General features: G+C 40.9%; 2 protein-coding genes across 3 annotated transcripts in view; both read right to left on the reverse strand.

Annotated features, from left to right (window-relative positions):
* The window catches only part of SCFD2 (sec1 family domain containing 2), an 807609-nt gene that overhangs the window by 57245 nt on the left and 729527 nt on the right, over nucleotides 1-20837 (reverse strand). The gene's annotated exons all lie outside the window — the stretch shown is intronic.
* Nucleotides 1-20837, reverse strand: part of USP46 (ubiquitin specific peptidase 46) — a 73015-nt gene that overhangs the window by 29206 nt on the left and 22972 nt on the right. For both annotated transcript variants that reach the window (XM_050790603.1, XM_050790604.1), the window contains 3 exons: nucleotides 14997-15077; nucleotides 11897-12110; nucleotides 9959-10188 (listed from right to left, as the gene is read on the reverse strand). In XM_050790603.1, coding sequence (XP_050646560.1) covers nucleotides 9959-10188; nucleotides 11897-12110; nucleotides 14997-15077 — 525 coding nt within the window. The remainder of the gene's footprint in view (nucleotides 1-9958; nucleotides 10189-11896; nucleotides 12111-14996; nucleotides 15078-20837) is intronic.

The raw sequence follows: 20837 nt of genomic DNA on the forward strand, positions 1-20837 counted from the left end.
CAGAAAAGCTAGCAGGAAAGTCAACAAAGACATAAAGGATCTGAATAACTTTATCAACCAACATATCTAACGATTATAGAATGCTACACCCAACAACTGCCAAATATTCTTTTCAACTCAGTAGTTCTCAACAGGGGAAATTTGGCTTCCAGGAGACATCTGACAATGTCCAGAAACATTTTTCAATGTTGTATCTTGGGAGGTGCTACTGACATTTAGCAGGTAGAAGCCAGAGATGCTGCTTAATATCCTATAATGCACAGGGCTATCCCCAACAACAAAGAATTATCTGATCCAAAAATGTCAATAGTTCTAACACTAAGAGATCCTGTTTTCTTTTTCTTTCTTTCTTTTTTTTTTTTTTTTGAGACAGAGTCTCACTTTGTCACCCAGGCTGGAGTGCAGTGGTGTAATCTTGGCTCACTGCAACCTCCGCCTCCCGAGTTCAAGTGATTTTTGTGCCTCAGCCTCCCAAGTAGCTGGAATTACAGGCGTGCGCCATGACACCCGTCTAATTTTTGTATTTTTAGTAGAGACAGGTTTCACCACGTTGGTTGGCTAGGCTGGTCTCAAACTCCCAACCTCAGGTGATCCGCCCACCTCAGCCTACCAAAGTGCTGGGATTATAGGCGTGAGCCACCACGCATGGCTGAGAGATCCTGTTTTCAAGGGCAGATGGTACATTTACCAGGACAGACCATGTGGAAGGACACAAGACATATCTCAATAAATTTAAAACTGAAATCATACAGAATACATTCCCTAACCACAACAAAATTAGAAATAAATACCATTAGGATATATAAGAAAATCTCAAATATTTGGAAATTAAACAGCATACTTCTAATTAGTGTACGGATCAAATAAAAAAGATCACAGGAGAAATTAGAAAATATTTTCAACTAATGCCAAAGAAAACATACCATCAAAATTTGTAGCATGCAGCTAAACCAGTGCTTACAGGGAAATTTATAGCTTTGTATTTGTATGTTAGTAAACAAAAGAAAAGGGACCATTTTTCTACTTTAACTGCTATATCCTTAGTACCTAAAATAATTCCCAGCATTTAACAGGAAATAAATATTTACTAAATAAATAATAACTGAACAGAAGACTGAACAAATGGAAATATATCTAAATGACAACAGTGGCATCTGAGTGGCAGAATTATGAGTTTTTATTAATTTCTGTTTCTAATTTTTAAAAATAATCCACAATATTTTCCTTAATTGGCAGAACATTTTTCTTAACCTAAATGGCCCTTCTCTGAAATAAGAAGATTATAGCCAACTGAAACCATAAATAAATTAGATAGCTAGGATCTCATTCTACTTAAGCTCTTAAACGAAGAAGGGAATAAAAACAAAAACATTTTGTCCTGTTGGATGCAAATCTTTTTCTGAACTTAATGGTTTTGGAGAGAGAGAGAAATGGAACAAATGTAATTCATTAACTGAAAAAAGTTTCTCTCAATTCCAAATGCAAACTGCTACTGGAATGAGAGTGTGTGAAAGTGCTGCGCAGAGGAATCACCCCTGCGGGGCCATCAAAACATGGCGCTAAGCCTTTCCGTTTGGATTTTTCTCTCTCCTTGCTCTAGATTGACACAGTCAAAAGCAATTAATGATCAAATAATGTGGGTTTTTTCTGGGGGGGGCGGGGGGGGCGGAGGAAGGGTGTTGGTTTGGGGGTTCTGTGGGTTTTTTGTTGTTGTTGTTGTTGGGTTTTTTTGCTTCTCTCTCTTCCAAGAAAGCTGCCAGAAAAGAAAACCATTTTCTTCCCACACACAAGGATCTCATTCTGGTCTAACTGAAAATACAGCTTGTCTCCAAGGAAACATCTATCACTAAGAGACTCCAATACTCTTAGCAAGTGCAAGCTATATCTTATTCTCCTTTCTTCTCCCTCAATTTTGAGCATGGAAGTCTCTCAAAAACTCTTAGTTTAAAAGCATATAAGAGACCTCTCACTTAATATTCTTTTTAAAGTAATTAACTGCAAATCAATTAATAAAATTGATTACATATAGGGTATACATATAAATCACGAGCTTTGCTAAGTTCTTAAGAAATTAAAATAATATTCAGGCCAGGCGCAGAAGTAGCTCATGCCTATAATCCCAGTGCTTTGGAGGGCTACGGTGGGAGAATCACTTAAGGCCAGGAGTTCAAGACCAGCCTGGGCAACATAGTGAGGCCCAGACTACAAAAACGCCTGTAATCCCAGTACTTTGGGAGGCCACGGCGGGCAGATCACCTGAGGTCGGGAGTTTAAGACCAGTCTGGCCAACATGGTGAAACCCCGTCTCTACTAAAAAATACAAAAATTAACCAGGCGTGGTGGCAGGCACCTATAATTCCAGCTATTTGGGAGGCTGAGGCAGCAGAAGTGCTTGAACCCGGGAAGGGGAGGTTGCAGTGAGCCAAGATCACGTCACTACACTCCAGCCTGGGTGACAGAGTGAGACTCCATCTCAAAAAAAAATCTTATTGATCACCACCACTGTATTCCAGCCTGGGCAACAGAGGGAGACCCTAACTCTAAATAAATAAATAAAGTCAGCTTCTAAATCCCCATATTCTTTTCTTGAGCTTAGTAGAAAAGGTGATGAGGTGGCAGTTCTGCGCTGTTCAATCATGAGCCGAAACTGTGCTGGCTTTAAAAGGTACCCAGTGGTGGGCTTGGGAAAAGTGCAACTACAGCCAATTTGAATGAATCTCTGGGACTCAGAATCTCCACTGACTATCACACCTCCCTCCATTACCCAGCCCTACTCCTATCTGCAAAAGCCTCAGAAGCTCTACTAATCAATTTGAACCTCTGCAAACAAAGCAATGAGGAGCTGTAAAATTGGTACTTAATAAAGCACTTCTTAAAACAACCTTTTGGCTCCAGTAGCAGATACAAATGTGTTAAAGCCACTGAGAAGCATGGGAAAACCAGAGATTTGTAGAGCAAAAGCTCAGCTTAAATGGAAAGAGGGAAAATTAAAATAAACAGTGGCAAAATTAAGCTCCAACTGGGCTAACAAATCTTATGAACCAAACAAAAGAATAACCAAGGGAACATGCAAGGCTACAGTGGAATATCCAAGCCCCAATTCTGAAGTGCCTTTATCAAGGTTATCCAGAAAAGTCAGCAATGAATTACCCATTAAAATAGTCTCTCCAAGTCTATTGCAGAATGAAACTGTTTGTCTCCACAAATCCCTCAGTTGACATTTGCACTGCAAGCATAAGCAACATTTACAAAGGGTGAGACCCAGGAAAAAAAAAGAAAAAGAAAATCATTGTTTTCTGAAAGCACGAAGGCTGGCAAAAAGGTTTTCCACAATTGAAGGAACTAGCAGCTGAGGCAGCGACAATGGCAAGGTACCCCCAGGGGCTAATTTGCTGCTCAGGATCTAGTGCCATTTAATCCCACAGTTAGACTTCACAAACATGGGTCTTGGCAATTCTGGCTGAAGCACCATCTAAAGGCTGTCTGCCCTAGGCAAAGGATGTTACTCAAAAGAGGCACCCTGTTTCTCATCCAGGTAAAGGAAATCTTTCCCATTAGGTCTTCTTGCACACCAAGTACTCAACATTTTATAGTAACAGAAAAAGCCTGCAGGCTATGTGTTTTCTTAGAAAGTACAGGGCTTTCTAACAATTAGAGCTTTCTAAAAATGGAATGCAACGCCTTGGGAGATTGATTCCCTGCCTCTGGACTGGGTCCATCAGATGCTGTTGACCAACTGGTTAGGATATCATAGAAGGGACTCAGCACTGGCAGAAAAAAAAAGATTAAATGACTGCTAGGATCCCATCCAGTTGAAGGAGCTAAGAAAATGGAGGTGATTATCCAAGTAACTCCAGAGAAAAAACACTCTTGCCTGAAATCATCTTATCATTTCAGGAGGAAGAAAAGTAGGTTTTACAGATTGCCCCATTTTCCAGAAAGACATACCGGCACACTCGCATCTACTTCTACAAAACAAGTATAAACAGTTGGAATCCATTATAACAAATACTACAGTATCATCCAAAAATTTCGAAGGCATTTTTGGGCACAGGTTTCCCACTCGTGATAACCCTCCAGGAGATAACAAGCTAGGTAAAAGCTTTTGCAATATAAATACTTGACAATGCAATATTTGCATTTATTGGGATCAGCTGACCTTTTCATAAGGGGAAAAAAAAAACTACACATGTGTCTGAGTCCATCTTCTGAGTCTTCCTGAAAATCCACACTGAGTAAAAATGGATTTAGCAACAGTGTTACTGTAGAGTCTGGTACAGGTTCTCTGGCTACAAATGTAGGAACTGAAGCCCCCTTGTTCTGGTTCCCATATCATAAACTCATGCAGTACTCTGTTCTTCTTCACGGCATCTTGCAATTATAATTACTTAACTAATTACTCATTTTGTCATTAAAGACTGTGTCCATGCTGGAAGTTCCAGAAAGGCAGGGCTCTCACTGTACCCTCAAGTGCCTCAGGCTTTTACATAGCAAATGTGGAAAAAAAAAAAAAAACCCACATATTTACTGAATAAAAGAATACTGTACAAAGCCACTAGATTAGCAAAAGTGAAGATATCTGAGAAGAGCAGCGATAGATGATGTAGAGAAATGAAAGCACTCACTCATATACTGAGTGTGTAAAGTGGTATAACCATTTTGGGAATTTGACACTTTCTAATGATGTTAATGAAAAGCATACAATATGACCTAACACATTTACTTGATGTGCATATCCTAAAGAAACTGGGTTCATGTGCACTACGGTATATGTATTAAAATGTTCATAGCTGCATTGTTCATATTGCCCCAAACTGGCAACAGCCAAATACCCATCAACAGTAAAATGAATTAGTAAACTGTGGCATATTCATGCAATAGAATACCATACAGCAATAAAAATGAATAAACTAAAGCATCATGCAACAACACAAATGAATCTTACAAGGGACACTGAGCAAAAGGCAAAACACAAATGATACATATTTATGATATGTATCAAAATGTCAAAAACAAGCCAAACTGAACTATATATTTCAGATATGCAAAAATAGGTCATCAGTTCTATCAAACATTCAAAGAGATAAAAACTTATAGAAGCTCTTCCAAAGAAAAGAGAGAACCAATTTCACAAGAATGTTGATAGCAAAACCAGACAAGTACAGTGGAGAAAGGAAAAGTTCAAGCCAATCACACTAATAAACATAGTGGCAAAAAATCCTAAAAATTTTAGATCTCACAATCCAACCATGTATATAAAAGATAAAGCCCCAATTCAGTTTCTCACAAAAATACAAAGTGGGGTCAACATTAGAAACTCTATTAATGTGGCCACACGCTGTGGCTCATGTATGTAATCCCAGCACTTTGTGAGGCTGAGGTGGGCAGATCACCTGAGGTCAGGTGTTCAAGACCAGCCTGACCAACATGGTAAAACCTCATCTCTACTAAAAATACAAAAATTAGCTGGGTGTGGTGGCATGCACCTGTAATCCTGGCTACTCCAGAGGCTGAGACAGGAGAATTGCTTGAACCTGGGAGGCAGAGGTTGCAGTGAGCCAAGACCGTGCCACTACACTCCAGCCTGTGTGACAGAGGAAGACTCTGTCTCACACACATACAAAACAAAACAAAACAAAAAAAAACAAAACTCTACTAATGCAACTAACTTACCACCACTTTCGAAACATTTGGCACTACCTAGGAAATCTGAAGATGCACATGCCCTATGGCCAGCAATTCTGCTCCCAAAAGGATATCCCAGAGAGAATTTTGCCCATGTGGGCCAGCAGATAGTTTGTAGCAGCACTGTCTACAAGCCAAAACTAGACACACCATATAGAAGAATAGAAAAACAAACTGCAGTATATTCCTACAATGGTATACTATAAAATAACAATGAATGAACCACGCTACAAAGAAATGGCCAATTCTCAAAAATATTAATATAATCTTTAATGATAATAGCAAGTTTAGAAGAATACATGTATATGATTTCATCTATATAAAAGCCATAAACATGCAGAACTAAGTAAATGTCTAGAAATACACATGCATATGTATGTAAAACTACAAAGAAAAGATAGCATTGACACACAAAATGGAAGACAGTGGTTATTTCCTGGGCAAAGGATGAGATTGAGAGGAAAATTAAATTGCAAAGAAGTACACAGAGGGTTTCAAAGTTATTGCTAATGTTCCATTTTTTATAGGTGTATATGCCTATGGATTTTTTTAACTATTCTTTAAAATGTATACATAGCCTATATATAAACATACACTATACACACATATACTTCTTTATAAACATGATGTATTTCCTAATTTAAAAAATAATTTCAATACTTACCAGTCTAGACCAGGCTTTACTATGAATCATTTCTCAATTCTAGCTCATGAAATAAATCAAAATATTTTCCCATAACATATAGTTTTCTTCTTCAAGAAACATGACATTTTCATTTATTTATTCACTCAACTATTTATTGAGTAATTATTATATGTCAACTACTCCTTGGGCACCAGAGAGAAAAACAAAACTGGCACTATCCCTGTCCTCATCAATCTTACAGTTTAGATGCTGCATACAAAATACATATAGATAAATACATAAATACAACAAAGTGCTATCACAGAAAAGTAGACTATTGTAAGATTATACAAGGTGACTTCATTAAGTTGGAAATTCAGAGAAGGCCTCTCTTGGGATTTAACACAAGTTGAAACCTGAAGAGGTTTTAGTCAAGCAATAGGGGCAGGTGGTGTGCATTCCAGACAGAAAGTGGCATGTGCAAAGGACCTGAAGCAGGAAGGGGTTTAAAACGCTTGAGAAGCTACACTAAAGCTACAGTAAGAAACAGAATAGCAAAGGTGACCCTGTAGAGACAGACAGAGCCAGATTATGTAAGAATTTGTAGGCAGTGGTATTTTCAGTGAGACTGCAGGCCACTACTATACTTTAGGTAGGAGAGTAACATGGAGGAAGGCCAGAGGAAAAAACAGAGAATCCAGTAGGAGTTACTACAGTAGTTTAGTTGAGACTGCCAGCCAAGAGTTGACGGGTGCCTGAGCCAGGCTGGTAGCAGGGAGGAAGAAAAGTATATTAAGGGAGATACAGCAGACAGGGAGTGGCAACAGAATAGATGTAAGAGGTGAGGTAAGGATGGCGTGAAGGAGTACACCCTTATTAAATGACAAATATTGAAAATCTGTCAATTGTCATATTTACAATATAGCCCTAGTTTTGATGTTTAAAAGTATACAAAATTATTCTGAAAATAAGCTGACTATCAAAAGGAATAAAAAACTATAATGGATTAAAACACACGAAATATATTAAAATTCATGAATTCATCACAAAATGGTAATACAAAAGACAGAGAGGGAGATAAAGTATATTAAAGGCTCTAACATTGTTGGAAAAGTGGGAAAAAAAATGAAAGAGGTCAAGGATGCATGTTGTAATCGCCAGAGTAACCTCTAAATGAATTTGGAAATGTAATATATTAAATGCCAAAAAATGAAAAATATTTCATTGACCCAAAAGAAGAGAGAAAAATGAATATAAAATAGATCAATTAAATAAAAACAAAGAGTAGGGGCCAGGTGCGGTGGCTCACGCCTGTAATCCCAGCACTTTGGGAGGCCAAGGCAGGGGATTACCTGAGGTCAGGAGTTCAAAACCAGCCTGGCCAACATGGTGAAATCCCGTCTCTACTAAAAATACAAGAGTTAGCCGGGCATGGTGGCGGGCACCTGTAATCCCAGCTACTCAGGAGGCTTAGGTAGGAGAATCACTTGAACCCGGGAGGCAGAGGTTGGAGTGAGCTGAGATCAAGCCACTGTACTCCAGCCTGGGCGACAGAGCGAGACTGTCTCAAAAAAATTTTTTTAATAAAATAAAAATAAAAACAAAGAGTAGGGTGGTAGAAACATACTGCCATTTTACCATACATGTTAAAGTACACCACAAGGATGTTTCCAGAATGTGGGAAATGCTATAGGACAAACACCCTGATTTCTTCAAAAAACAAATTGCAAGGAAAAAAGGGTGGGCGGGGGAAGGTTGCAGGTGAGGATCAGGATTGGCCAAAGTGTTAACAATCACTGATCCTGAATGATACACACATGGGAAACACCACACTACTGCCTCTACTTTTGTATTCATTTGAACTTTACTGGAATATAAAGTAAAAAGGAAGAGAGGGAAAATGGGAGGGAGGGAAGAAGAGAGAGAGACAGAGATGGTGGCAGGGAGGGAAGATCTCTGGATACTTATTGGCATATTTATGTGCAGAAAATGTTTTGGCAGGATATATTTTTAAATGTTCAAGTGGTTATCTCTGGGCTAATTTTTAGAATGTTACAAATTCATCATCTCTAGGTGGGAAGATGACTGGTAACTTTTAGTCTCTTCTTGTTTAGCTATGTTTTCTAATTGCTTCTACAATGGGTAAAACAGAATGCTTGACTCAAAAATTGTTTAAAAGGATGGAAGAAAGACTGCCAAAACCCAAAAAGCTTCTCCCAACATAGATGTTGATGTGTAAATCTACATTTCTTAAACATTTCTGGGTTACAGCTCACAATGGACTGAATGTCTGTGTCCTCCCAAAATTCGTCCGTTGAAAGCCTCATCTCTAATGGGATGGTATTTGGAGATGGGCCTCTGGGAGGCAAACAGGTCATGAGGGTGGAGCCCTCATGATAAGATTTGTACCCTTATAAAAGGAGACCCGAGAGAGCTTGCTTTCTCTATCTCCACCAAGTGAGGACACAGCCAGAAGGCAGCTGTCTGCAAGGCAGAAAGAAGGTCCTCACCAAGAACCTGACCCTGCTAGCACCTTCATCTGGGACTTCCAGCCTCCGGAACTGTGAGAAATTATTTTCTGTTGTTTAAGCAATCCATGAAGGATTGCGTTGTAGGCAGACCAGACTAAGACACAGGCTCTTTGCAGAATCTGACAAAAGCTACTAACTCTCTTTCCAGAAAAATGCACAATCTTATAGAATTTTTCATACAATGTCAAGAAACTTTGAGATCCCTAATGAACCTATAGACTTTCTATGCTGTCAGTGGTAGCTAGAATAAAAAATTATAGCTGACATTTATTGCCCACTTGCCATGTGCCAAGCATGGCTCTAGGTGTCAACTCATTTAATCCTCCCACCAACCCTCCAAGATGGGCATTCTCATCATCCCCATTTTATAGATGAGGAAACTGAGGACAGAGAAGATTAATAATTTGCATAGGGTCCGCTAGTTATTAAGCAGAAAAGCCATCATACAAACTTGGGCAGCCTGGCTCCAGAGCTCAGCTCTTAAGCAGCAAAATATGAGGCCACCCACAGAGTTGAAGTTAAACATGCCAAGCAAATATGACATCCTGAATCATGCTCTGGAGAACATATCTTCAAATTCAATTAACATTAAGTACCTACCATGTGTCAGACCCATCCAAACACATAAGCTCATCCAACCCTCAAAACAGTGCTGTAAGTAACTCGCCCCAAATACGCAGTTAACTGCTATAAAAACAGGAGTCTAGCCTGTCTTCTGACTCCAAGTTCAACGTACCACAGCTGATTGCCTCTAAATTGGGGTGATGGTCCTGTTCCACATTACACATGACCTCCCAATGACCAAAATCTTTGTAAGGTAACTGGTTGACATCCAATTCAATAGGTTAAATCTGTAGACCCCAAAATTTGCCCATGGTGTAAAGCAATTCAGCATTTGAGGAGATTTTTCTTCATTACTCAGCTTTGGCCTGCTGAGACATCCTGGATGGATATGTGCTTCCAAAAGTTTGCACTTGAGTTTCATATGCAAAAATAGGATCATTTACATACACTGCAGATAATTGCTAAATGCTATAATACCACATTGCAATCACATGCAACATAGCCTACATAAATATGAACACGCGAGTTACATGAGAGCTCCCCTAGTACTTACAGTTTCACAGTTCAAGCATCGAGTTTCATTGGTAAGCGTTCCCTGAAAAATCTCATGGACCCAGGTGAGTTCTGGTTTATTATTTTCTGCAGGTTCGTTCATGTTGCCATTTTTTAATTTTCCATTTTGTTTTTCCTGTTTCTTCTCCTCCTGCAGGATGTCCGCAATAGTGTTCAGCAAATAATTTAAAAATTCATGAGCATCCTGCTGCATGTAGTTATCAAAGAGATCTGGAAAGCAGAAGGTGGTTATTTCAGTCTCTGGTTCTTGAAAAGCAAATGGATGTAGTTAGTGTTACATGCCATACTTAATTTTTTTTTTTTTTTTTTTTTTTTTTTTAAGAGACGGAGTCTTGCTCTGTCGCCAGACTGGAGTGTAGTGGTACGATCTCAGTTCACTGAAACCTCTGCCTCCCAGGTTCAAGAGATCCTACTGCCTCAGCCTCCTGAGTAGCTGGGGCTACAGGTGCGTGCCACTATGCCCAGCTAATTTTTGTATTTTTAGCAGAGACCAGGTTCACCATGTTGATCAGGATGTTCTCGATCTCTTGACCTCATGATCTGCCCACCTCGGCCTCCCAAAGTGCGGGGATTACAGGCGTGAGCCACCTTGCCCAGAGCCCATACTTCAATTTTTATACTGAAAGGGTGAACAGGTATGGAATATAAACATACTCATCTCTACCAAGAAGCTTCAATGAGTAAGTTTCCAAAGAATTTTTTTAATTCATTTCCATTTTCCACCACGTACCAAAAACAAAATTTCCCGTATCTCCCTAAAGTCATCACATTTATATAAAACTACCAAAAGTTCTATTTGTTCTACAAAAGAACAGAAGTTACTAGATAAGTTCCCTGATAAAATATGAATTTTTAATATGATGTAACTACCAATGATCAATTAAGTATTCATTGGGTAATTTATTCAGAACAACTAGGGTGTCTTCCCAAAGATCATATCAAACCCTGGACCAGCCTGGAAGCAGCCTAGATGAAACACAGAGGGGAGATGAGGGATATGTGTGAGCATGCATCTATCTGATAGTGTTCTGAAACCAAATACAAATGATTCCAGAAGCCTCCTGCTGCTCCCCGCCATAAGGACAAACAATCAAAAGATGAATGCAGCTGTGAACCTTCATTATTACTCACGTTCACAACTTGACAGAGTGCTCTGTTTCCTTCTCCACTCAAATTAGTTTTATTCTGGTATGTATAAACTGTAACTTCAAAACATAGCAATCAAATTAAAAGAGATTTTATAAAACAAATACCTGATTAACCATGCACATCTGATGAAGGAAGGCTGAATCTAAGATAAATAGTAATTGCCATAACAAATATCTTTATAGTCATAAAAACTGCCAATACAAAACTTCTGGAATACGCACCTAGTTTCTACTACCTACTCCCCAAAAGAAGAAGATAGAAAAATCAGGACTTCTAAACATCATATAAAGCAATCAATTTGATATCCTTCAATTACCTTAGGCAAATGAAAATCAGAGGTATATTTAAAACAGTAGAGGCTCTGATTAGATAATAGGCACTTATTTTAGTCACCTATGACAAGTGTATAAGACAGTACTATTTTATTCAATTATTGCATCAACCAATTTAGGCCAATGAGTATCCCACTCAGAAGGCTGCCTGGGACACTTTTCTCTCTTACAATGATACTGCCCAGAATGGAGAAAATAAAAAGGTCATTCTAAATTGGAATAATAAACGTGCATTTTTAAGCATGTTTCTAACCCAGTTTTGTTTTATGTTTACTGGGCAGAGAAGAAATGTTGTTTCTTAAAAAGTGACACCGAGTAGTTAACCATGCTTATTTTCCCTTTTCGAAAAAATCTCAGCTCTTCCTTTTGAGGAGATAGAGAACCATCAATTCTCCTTATTTCAGAGGCTTAAACACATTATACTGCTTACTACTCACCATTCTCTTTTCTCAGCCTTGAAATGAACTTCTTTGGTGGGATGACGCCAACCTTCTTCTTCTGCGTGGCAATGCTGTGGAAAAGGTCCGCCAGGCACGTCAGCAAGTTTTCCTTCTTCTTTTGCTGGGCCTTGTATGCCAACACATTCTCCCGGAATGGACGGCAGAAGTATAACGCCTGAAGCACGGAGTTACAGTAGCATGTGTTTCCAAACTGCCAAGGGACAACAGGGATGGTTCAAGTCATTGCCTGGGGATGAGCCACCTCTGGAATAAGTAGTGAGGGTGAGAAGGTCCCCACTCCATGAACTGGCCTGGATGTCCCTGTATTGGAGTCTAGTTCACCATATCAGAAAACTAGTTAACTACTGTAAATACCAGTGACCATCTGATCCACAGAGAAATGAAGAAAAATGCACATCATTCTGGTGCTTCTCTAGCCCATCAAAGTCTCGAGAATGATAACAAGCACTCTGCCTCAATAAAGAGTCTAATGAGGCCTGCTGGTGCTTAAAAAAAAGAGAGAGAGAAGAGAAAAAAATCTACATAATGCAGAGACTCAGGAAAGCAGCTGGCTAAATAAAAGATGCACATTGCAATACATCAAAACTCCTACGACAGGGAAAATAAAAATCTGAATAAAAAAGAAATCCAGTAATTAGGAACCACTTGCTCGGGTGAAACAGCCTAAACTGAACGGGGGCTGGTTTTCGTTTTTCAATATTCCAGGGCTCCTGCCCACTGGCTCAGACCACATTTCCTCACTTAACCCCAAGCAACACAGGCAAAAATATGCTGCCTCATGTCACTCTCCCAGCTTCCCACCCTCTGGACTTCTAAATGGCCCTTGATCTTGCCTCTGCCAAGGCAGCAATTGTGCCAATACCATACTACCCAAGTTCCTAGCCTGCAATCACATTAGGGCCCACCCAGTAACATTTTATACCTCTCACAAAGCATGGATACTGAGATTATTATTAAAGAGGGAAAACATCTCACTGATTTTCAACTGACTATAAGACCACCTCTGTAGAAGAACACAGCTGAGACTATCACTTTAGAATTTTTTGTGCACAATAAAATTTAAAGAAAAAAATTCTAAGGAAATAACTAACAAGATTAATAACAGATTACAAAATGCTATGTAGGATTGAAATAGAACATGAACACCTTCTCAAAACTGGTTGTTGGCTTGTGTGTCGTTTAGCCAAGAGCGAGACAGATGCTCTGCCATACTTAACATGACATTTCTACGTATGCTAAGATAGAAGGCTTCCTATTTTTATATTTTAATCTACTTTGACACAATTATGTAACAGGAGACAAACCTCTTTGTACAGAGACGCTGGAACTTTCATAAATTACCATTCAAAGGGAACATAAATGAAGCTATTAATAAACACAGATCCCACAATCCTTACACAAACTAGGAAATGGCCTTAATTCTTTCTTTCTTTCTTTCTTTCTTTTTTTTTTTTCCCTCTCCACAATCTGCATTTGTTATTTTTCTTAGCCAGGGCAGAATTCCCATGCCTTGAATAATTTACTTCACAGGGCTAAGCAGAGGCTTGTGCACAATGGCTAAAAGGTTTGTTTTAAAATTTTAAGTCAGCATTTCACCAACACAATGCCCTATATTCCAGGACTTAGCTTTCCTCCTTCCATTCTTTTCTCTTCTACTCAGTATCTCACCTTTCCCCAGACACCCTTCAGTAACACTTGGCCCCAATTCAGTGGATAACTCCTGGGAAGGGAAAGGAACTAACATTTACCGAGCGTCCACAGTATGTCTCAGCTTCATGTCAGGGTTTTAAATAGGCGCTCTCATTTACCCTTCATTATCACCCAAAGGGTAGAAGCCATTATGACCCCCATTTTACAGATGGGGAAATGGAGGCTCAGAAAAAGCAAGTAATTGCCCAAGATCACACAAGCTAGGGAGTAGCACAGGCAGAATTCAAACCGAAGTCTGTATTACATTAAAGCCAATGTTCTTCCTATTATGTCATGGGCAGCATTTACTTGCAGAGAATATTTCCAGCTTTCCCAGTGGATATTACTACTTACCACACCTGGGCACTGACAGACTATGTTCAGCATAATTATTCAGAAAACCAATTGTTTATGAGTTAGTATTTGATGTCACTTAACACCTATATCACAGAGAAAAAGGATCAAGTGAGGAAGAAAGCTCATGAGGATGGAGGCACACGACCTCTACCGTGTTACTACTCCATTATCATCAACCTACCAAGGAAGCAGAGCTGCTGGGTCCAGCCTTCTACAAAGGAGGTTACTGCTGAGCACAAAAAAAATGAGGCCAGGAATTCTGACATAAAATGGTTCCAGTTTTCCCTCCCAACCTGTCCTGCTTCAGGTACACCACCAACTTACACTGTTAAAGAAAGACACTGGCAATGTGCTGGTAACGTTTTTAAAACGCTGGTTGTACTGATGTAAACTTAAAGAAAGACTGGCTGAACAGTTCATCCAGAGGACACAGGGAGAACATATAAGAGCAGATTTGGGGCCTGGTACGGTGGCTCACGCCTGTAATCCCCGCACTTTGGGAGGCCAAAGCGGGTGGATCACCTGAGGTCCGGAGCTCGAGACCAGCCTGGCCAACATGGCAAAACCCCGTCTCTACTAAAAAATCAGCCGGGCATGGTAGCGCACGCCTGTAATCCCAGCTACTCGGGAGGCTGAGGTAGGAGGTGGAGGTTGCAGTGAGCTGAGATTGCGCCACTGCACTCCAACCTGGGTGACAGAGCAAGACTCTGTCTCAAAACAAAACAAAAAAAAAGCAGATTTGGCTACAAAGACTAATGAAGTTATTATGAAAGTTATGTATGCAAAGGAAATTCCTTAAAGCATGGGGGGGAAATGTAAATTTGACCCAAAATGCAATAATTAAATGTTTTTTGCTGGGACAACTCATACTTTCAAAAATAGGTTAAGTTGCCTCCTCCCCAACGTTGGCATTCTACTAAGGAGCATGACCAATCATTTAAAAATTGGCAGTGATAAAAACGCACTTAGAGTAGAGTTGCTTCATATACCCTAAAACATTTGATGAAAATAAAACATTTTACATACTTACATTGACCAATCCGAAATAGTGTTCATTGATTGGAAACTGCTCTGGACCAATGTCTTTTTCCAGAGCAGAGGCATTGGTGCCCTAAAAGAGAAAAATAGCAAAAGTTCTGTTGCATGTAAAATAGATGAAAAGTAAAATCATACTTAGAAGAGTCTACTATTGAGACAAGCATCTCCCCCGGTCAATATGGTATTTGGTGATGTTTGCACTGAAGGAAAATGTGTCAGAAGTAAAGCAGAAGAGCAGTTAATAATGTCAGCCTTATTCTTCTCCTCATTGAACTTATTCATCCCCTCAAACCTACTCTACTTGACTTCAATTTTCTTCCAATTAGAAAAGAAAGTTTAAGATAGGCAAATGAACAAACAATCGCCAAGAACTTCTGAATAAGGAACATGGGCATTTCAAACAGCCACAGCAGCTTTTGTAATATTTGATGGCATACAGAATCATATTACCACTATCAAAGTCAATGTCTTCATTTTAATAAAGATTTACTGAGCACCCACTAAGCCAGACACTGTTTTCTAGGTCTGGGCATGGATAACAGAACAGTGAACTAAACGCATGATGCCTGCTCTCATGGAGTTCGCACTTTAGCAGATGAAGACAGACTGAAAGGAAAAGTGTGTTGTAGAGTTTATTTAAAAATAATAGTGCAGGGGCTAGGTGCAGTGTCTCACGCCTGTCAAATCCTAGCACTTTGTGAGGCCGAGGCGAACGGATCACTTGAGGTCAGGAGTTCGAAACCAGCCCAGTCAACATGGTAAAATCGCATCTCTAGTAAAAATACAAAAATTAGCCAGGTGTGGTGGCAGGCATCTGTAATCCCAGCTACTCAGGAGGCTGAGACATAAGAACTGCTTGAACCCAAAGGCTAGAGGTTGCAGTGAGCCAAGATTGTGCCACTGCACTCCAGCCTGGGTACAGAATGAGACTCCATTGGAAGGGAAGGAGAAGGGGAATGGGAAGGGGAAGGGAGATGGATGGAGGGAGGGAGGAGGGAGGGAGGGAGGGAGGGAGGGAGGGAGGGAGGGAGGGAGGAAGGAAGGAAGGAAGGAAGGAAGGAAGGAAGGAAGGAAGGAAGGAAGGAAGGAAGGAAAATACTGCAATGGAGAAAAATAAAGTAGGAAATGGTGATGGGGAAGACAAGGAGTAAGGATGGGGGAGAGGCATGCAGGCTGTAGAGGGTGGAGAGCAGCACCTTTATTTTTTTATTTCATTTTTTGAGACAGGTTGTTACTCTATCACCCAGGTTGCAGTGCAGTGGATTATGGCTTACTATAACCTCAAATTCCTGGGCTCAAGAGATCCTCCTACCTCAGCCTCCCAAGTAGCTGGGACTACATGTGCACACCACCATGACCAGCTAATTTTTTTTATTTTTGGTAGAGACACGGTCTCATTATGTTGTCCAGGCTGGTCTCAAACTCTTGGCTTCAAGCAATCCTCCCACCTCATCCTCCCAAAGTGCTGAGATTATAGGTGTGAGCCACGACGCCCAGCCTGCACCTTTAAATAGAGTGGTCAGGGAAGGCCTTACTGAGAAGGCAAATGTCCAAAGAATATTGTAAATAGTGAAGAAATACAAGTTAAAACCTAACCTTTCCCAAATGCATCAAATTGGTAAGCCACATGACAATCCGACATGATAACAGCTACTGGGTACACTTTCTATGTGCCACGGACTGTGCTATTTATGCTCACAACAATCCTGTGAGGTAAGTACTATTACCATCCCCATTGCACGGACAAGGAACTTAAGACTCAGAAGCATTTAAGAATCCACCTAAGGTCCATTGTAAGTGGTAGAGCTAGGACTTGAACCCAAGAGGCAGACTTGAGAGTCTACAATCATAAGCAAATGCTGTACAGAGCAATTCTAATATTAAACCTTTTGTTGAGTCCCATTAAGGGTCAGTTACTGGCAAATGATTATCATCACTCCATAAGACCTGAATGAGTCTTCTAGGATTAGGAAAAATGACCCAAGTTCAGTACAATATGGTAAGTAGTTTGGGAAGCAGGTAAAATAAGACTCCATTTGTACCATGGACTCTATCATCATTCTAGAGAAGGCTCTGTCTACCTTCGCAGGCCATCATGGAAGACTAACAGCTCACAGAAACTCAAGACTTGAGAGACAGGTATTTTTAAATGAATAAGAAAAAAGTTTTGGCTGGACATGGTGGCCCACACCTGTAATTCCAGCACTTTGGGAGGCCAAGGTGGGCGGATCCCTTGAGCCTCAGTGGTTCGAGACCAGCCTGGGCAACATGGTGAAACCCTGTCTCTGCAAAAGATACAAAATTTAGCGGGACGTGGTGGCACAAACCTGTAGTTTCAGCTACTCAAGAGGCTGAGGTGGAAGGATCATCTGAGCCTGGGGAGGTAGAGGCTACAGTGAGCTGTGATGGCACCATTGCATTCCAGCCTGGGCAACAGAGTGATACCCTGCCTCAAAAAAGAAGAAAGAAAAGAAAAGAAGGAAAGGAAAGGAAAAGAAAGGGGAAAGGAAAAAGGAAAGGAAAAAGAAAAGGAAAAAGAAAACGAAAGAAGGAAGGAAGTTTCATCTTTAAAAATTGATCTGCTGTTACTATTTATTCTGGACTCACAACTGGCATCTCCTGTCACAGAAAGAAATGACCAAAACATAAGTGAGAACCAGTCAAAATGGCCACTTGTCCCTAAGTAAACACGAAATGCAAAATGACCCTCCTCAGACCACAGAACTACAGCAGAAATGGCACACAGCCTCCCCTCATCATAACATCCTTCAAATTCCACTTGTTTCCTAGGTCCTTAATATTGTTCCACCAAACTAATAACTCCCTTTACCTGTCATCTGAGACTTAGAGTTCAAGGATCATTTGTGTCTAGGATAGTTTCCATGTTTTTTCATTAGTCACTGCCTTCACAATAATGTGACACTATATACAAGGCTGAATTTTTGAAATAACACATCAAATTACGGTAGGACTTTATGGTATAGACAAAAATCACTAAAAATTTTCAATAAAGTTATATCTCAAGCATAAATCAATGTAAATAATGCATATTAAATATACCCCCATAGCCATTTTTCAAGCAAAATTAGGATATATGGCTTAGAGCCCAGGAGGAATATCAGATATAAAAGTATAGCACATGGAGACAGATACCATTAAATCTTTCTTTATGAGGTAGGAACATATTCAAGTTAATCCATGATTTTTGCTATTTGGAAATTCTTAGGTTCGGTTTGCTTTTTCTACCTATCTTAATATTTTCCCATTTTGGGAGGCGGCAACCTGGAGGTGGAGGTCATGACTCATATAAAGGATGGCAACCCAGGGGCCAGTGTTCAAGAGAAATACGCTGGAGACAGAGGCCTGGCCCACTCAGGCAGGAAGCTGGGTGTACCACAGCACAGCACAGCACAGCACAGCACAGCACAGCACAGCACAGCGAAAAATCAAAGTGAGCTCTCTGTGCCTTCAGTGAAACCTTGCTCTACTCTGAGGTCAGCACTTCCTCACCACCCCTCAGGTTGAGCTTGCTTGGGTCTGGAAGGGTCATGAGGAGAAGTTTGCTGGGCCCTGATCCTTGGCGCTGCTTCTAGACCATGATACCCTCACCCTCTTGTAAAAATACTTCCCTTTCTTTTTTTTTCTCTTTTTTTCTTTTGAGATGCAGTCTTGCTCTGTCCCCAGGCTGAAGTGCACTGGCTTGACCTTAGCTCACTGCAACCTCCACCCCCCGGGTTCAAACAATTCTCCTGGGGCGGGCGCAGTGGCTCACGCCTGTAATCCCAGAGCTTTGGGATGCCAAGGTGGGCAGACTGCCTGAGATCAGGAGTTTGAGACCAGCCTGGCCAACATGATGAAACCCTGTCTCTACTAAAAATGCAAAAATTGACCAGGTGTGGTGGTGGGCACCTATAATCCCAGCTACTCGGGAGGCTGAGGCAGGAGAATCACTTGAACCCAGGAGGCGGAGGTTGCAGTGAGCCGAGATCGTGCCATTGCACTCCGGCCTGGGCGACAAGAGCAAGACTTCGTCTCAAAAAACAAAAAACAAACAAACAAAAAAAATTATCCTGCCTCAGCCTCCTGAGTAGCTGGGATTACAGGCACCCGCCACCATGCCCAGCTAATTTTTGTATTTTTACTAGAGATGGGGTTTCACCATGCTGGCCAGGCTGGTCTCAAACTCCTGACCTCAAGTGATCCACCTGCCTCGGCCTCCCAAAGTGCTAGAATTACAGGTGTGAGCCACCGTGCCCAGTCAAAACATCTCCCTTTCTGAGGTCTATAACTTCCACTACTGTGAAGCTCCCTCCTTGCCCCTCTTCTTGGCTGACCCAAGCTCGTGGAAGACCTACACTTATACTACAACTCTTACCATCCCAGGTGATTTCAACACCCATGTGAATGGATGAGCCATCCCACACATGCTCTCGCAGCAACTTGATGTCCTATTTTTCAATTGTCTTATTTCACTGCACTTTTTAAAATTCCATTCCACTTCAGCTACCCCTCCCATAGACACCCTGGATCTGGTCATCACCCTGAAATCCTCAAATGCAGCTGCCCACAATCTACCCAAACTCAGCTGTCAGCTGGCTGCTGCTGCTGCTTTTTTTTTTTTTTTTTTTTTTTTTTTTGCCTCCTTATACCCTCCAGGCAATGTTACCACTGGCTTCTTTTAAGCCCACAGTCCTAGCCACACCTACATCTCTCCAGAACCTCTAGTCCTCTACTTTCTCATCCAGCTTTGAGTCTGTGGATAACGAATCCAGCTGCTCTTCTAAATAGCCCTCACCCTGCCCTTTGGCCATACATCTGGTAAGAAAGCCAAGCCAGTGTAAACCAAACATTTTCCTCTCTGAACATACACCCAGACAAATGTGCAATGCTAGAGGGAAAAAAGTCAAACAACCAAGCTGACTAGATTCACTGGAATGCCCCCATTTCAAGTGGCCCACAACAGGTCCCACATTCCAGGGTTTCTCCAGTGCATTCACTTTCCACTCCACAGTGCTCATTTCCAACGGTCCCCAAGCTCCTCAAAACTTTGCCATCCCCTTGACCTTTCTCACTGGCCTTCCACTCAACAGAAAAAAGCAAAACAAAACATTAACTGTTAGACAGGGACTCCCCCAACTTCCTACATGCCTCTTTCTTGCTAATGACAGAGAGCAAGAAAATGATCAGATCCTTCCCATCAGCATTTAAACATGCTCCAGCTCCCATATCAAAAATATACACACCCACACTGCCCCAAACATCACCTCCAGTTATCAGCTCCTCCTCACTTCCCCCTCAGAGCTAAACTTTCTTAAACAACTGTTTATTCTGAAACATTTATGGATGAATCAGATGATTTCTGAGATGGGTCTCAAACAATCTGGTGGTGAGGTTGGGGAGAAGTGGGGGTTCAGGGGATAAAGCTATGTTGTTGAAGTTGAGTGATGGGTGTGTGGGGGCTCACTGTGCTTTCTGTTTATTTTTCACATATATGTATATAGGCAAAATAGTAGCCCCCTTAACCTCCATAACTAGAGAATACATGACCTGACAAGGCAAAAGGAAATTCAGGCTGTAGATGGAATTAATTTGCTAACCCAGTGACCTTACAATAGGGACACCTACCTATTCTCCAGGTAGGCCCAATGGGATCAATCATAAGGGTCCTTCCAAGTGAGAGACAAAAGCAGAAGAGATCAGAGTGAGGCAATGTGTGAGGTCTCAGCTCGCCCTCACTGGCTTTGAAGATGGAGGAAGAGGCCAGAGACCAGCAAGGCAGGCAGCCTTTGGAAAACAGGAAAGCCAAGAAAATGGGTCTCCTTTCAGCTTCCCG

This window comes from Macaca thibetana, chromosome 5 (assembly GCF_024542745.1).
Source record: "Macaca thibetana thibetana isolate TM-01 chromosome 5, ASM2454274v1, whole genome shotgun sequence".
NCBI classification, from domain to species: domain Eukaryota; kingdom Metazoa; phylum Chordata; class Mammalia; order Primates; family Cercopithecidae; genus Macaca; species Macaca thibetana.